This window comes from Poecilia reticulata, linkage group LG19, assembly GCF_000633615.1.
Source record: "Poecilia reticulata strain Guanapo linkage group LG19, Guppy_female_1.0+MT, whole genome shotgun sequence".
NCBI lineage: Eukaryota > Metazoa > Chordata > Actinopteri > Cyprinodontiformes > Poeciliidae > Poecilia > Poecilia reticulata.
This window is the reverse complement of record NC_024349.1, coordinates 409,428-412,054: the sequence shown is the minus strand read 5'-3', so window position 1 is coordinate 412,054 and position 2,627 is coordinate 409,428. Positions and strand designations below refer to the sequence as shown.

At 44.7% G+C, this 2,627-nt stretch overlaps 2 protein-coding genes across 2 annotated transcripts in view; one reads left to right on the top strand and one right to left on the bottom strand.

Annotated features, from left to right (window-relative positions):
- The window catches only part of LOC108167259 (inactive rhomboid protein 1-like), a 20,212-nt gene that overhangs the window by 5,815 nt on the left and 11,770 nt on the right, over window positions 1–2,627 (bottom strand). Inside the window, exon 5 of the mRNA XM_017310677.1 lies at window positions 3–133. Coding sequence (XP_017166166.1) covers window positions 3–133 — 131 coding nt within the window. The remainder of the gene's footprint in view (window positions 1–2; window positions 134–2,627) is intronic.
- Window positions 39–2,627, top strand: part of hbae4 (hemoglobin alpha embryonic-4) — a 20,313-nt gene continuing 17,724 nt past the window's right edge. The window contains exon 1 of the mRNA XM_008436245.2: window positions 39–1,249. The gene's annotated coding sequence lies outside the window, so the exon portion shown is untranslated. The remainder of the gene's footprint in view (window positions 1,250–2,627) is intronic.

Below are 2,627 nucleotides of genomic sequence, written 5' to 3'. Positions count from 1 at the left end.
GCTGTCCAGGCTGAGCAGCGTCACCTGGGCCTTCAGGCCCCCGAACAGCTGGCTGCAGTGCTGCAGGCTCCGCCTCCTCCAGCGCTGGCCGCCGTCGCCGTCCTTACTCACGCCGAACCAATCAGCCGTCCCCCTGAAACAGGACAGGCGCCGTCAGAACCACAACAAACATGTTAGCGCCACAAGAATTCAGATTTAAAATGTAAAATATCCATGAACTGTTTTAGCTTCACCTATAAAAATGCCTTATGCGTCAAACATGACTTGAGAGCTGTTTGCTAATTGCTGCTGGCTAGTCTGARGGACCTGAGTGGGGGGAGGAGCTGAGGCTCGAAGGCGGGGCTAAGTCCACTCAGGCGTTTTACCAGATGCTGACACCAGAAAGAAAACATCCAGAGAAACATGTCATTTAGTCTGAGTCCAGTTCAGAGGTTCTGGTTCAGAGGTTCTTTAGAGAACCACCAATGAACCCAGTCAAACCCAGAACTGAAGATGGATGAAACCAGTTACTCTGACTGGAAACCAGTTCTGCAGAAGAGGCCAGACTGGTCACTTTTGTTCTCCTTCACATCTTTCTGTTGGTTGATTCCATAAAATCCAAATAAATATTTTCAGTTTTGTGTTTTTAACATGAGGAAAAGCTTGTGAATAAAACCGTAGTTGCGTCATTTCATCACGCGTGGAGCCTTGGAGGGGGGCGCTCTCTCCCAGTGAGCTTGGTGTCCATGGACCTGTAAATCTGCCCCAGACCTGTAAATCAATCTGCCCCAGACCTGTAAATCTGCCCCAGTGGGTTGTATAGCAGCCGCCCCGGGCATTGTTGACTCATGGTGGCTTAAAGCCTCATAAGCCCGACTGATTTTAATGACATTGTCGGTGTAAAATATTGAATAAAATGTTATGGCTGGCATTATCTTTACTCTTACATTTCACTCTATGAGACGCAAAATTACAAGAGGATCGTCCTTATCGCCTCCAGGTGCATTCTGGGTAAAACTTGTCGTCCACCAACGTCATCAGTCTCTTGGCAACAGACGGAAAACTAGCTGGAACATTTTAACGGACTAAGTTAACATKAGTGGAGCTCCACGGAGCGGCAAAGTGAGAAGGATGGAAAGAAGAGAGCAAGGAAAAGCCAAAACCTGGACGCATATTTTGTTCGTCGTCTTGGAGATGAAGCGGAGTTTTTGTTGGCCGCGATTCAGACCCGCCAAACTGCCAGGCCAGCGAAGGACCCGGATAGTTACAGGTAGCAACTCCAATGTTATTCATAGTGTGAGTTAACTGATTATAAACTGTATCAGCCCAGCCGCTGGGCTCACACCTCCGTTTTCTCTCTGGACGGCTGAGTTATAGTCGCGGTTTGAGCCGAACGCCGTAATGGCGCTTATAGGTTTACGTTGGCGCCGCCTGGGAGAGCGGCGCGCGTGACCGCAAACATCCAGAGGTGCACGAGGCGCTGCGACACGCTGCGCATGCGTGTCCGCTWCAACCCGCACAGTGAACCGAGCTCCGTGCTCACGATACATGAAAACAAATTCAATAATGTCCATTGGCATGATTTTCTCTTTTTATTTCTCTCTTTCTACCAAAGACTGAATGATAAAAGCTTTCAGGTTTTTGCTTTGGTCTCAACTAAACCTCCTTTTGAAGGACAATTTTATTTACCAAGACTTAAAAATTCATTTTATTTGTCTTGTTTATTTATTTTGGATATTTGAAATGTCTTCCAGTTGCACTGTTAAATGTTCATTATAATTTAAAATTGTGTTCTTGCATTATTATTTCTCTATTAACATTTTATCACTTAAAAAATGGTCTCAAAACAACAATACTGTTTATCAAAAATCAAGATTTGTTATTGTGACAGGTCTACACACACATATAGTATAGTTAGTTTATTCCCATGGTTGGTTCCCATAGTTACTTTGAAAGAGTAATTTGATTACTGAATGAAAAATTCATCCATCAGCTAGAAAACGTGCATCTCTTTTCCCTCCATCGTTTACGTTTGTGTCGCTGGTTTTGTGTCTCCCCACGGAAAAAGAAGAAAGCAACAACATGTGTTGTCAGATATAGAAACAGTGACTTGGATACGTAACTTTAATCTGATTATGGGACTGTAGATAGTAACGCGTTAGATTTCATCACATCATCTGTGGCTGCAGATCATCCCAGTAAACAGAAGCAAACAGAATCAGATGTTTTTTAATTTTTTCCATAAAGAAAAGCAGAAAGGTGAAGAAGAGGAGCTGAATGTCAGGAATGAGGAAGAAACTGAACCGTTCAGCGTCATCACTGAAAGCTGCCATTCTGGATGAAGATCAAATGAACTGATAGTAAAGAGCCAGAACTGAACAGTTCATGAACTGTTCAGTTCTGGCTCAGGTCCTCTCTAACGTTTCCCTCTGTCGCTTTAAATGGAGAGCATCGTAAATCTAATCTGTTTTCCACCATTTTTAGAAAAACTTCTCATCTTTCTGATCGGCTGCCAGTCAAACTCGTCATGCTGCTTTTCTCCTCCAGCTAGCATAGCGACCAGCGTAGCGACCAGCGTAGCGACTAGCATAGCGACCAGCGTAGCGACTAGCGTAGCGACTAGTGTAGCGACCAGCATAGCGACCAGC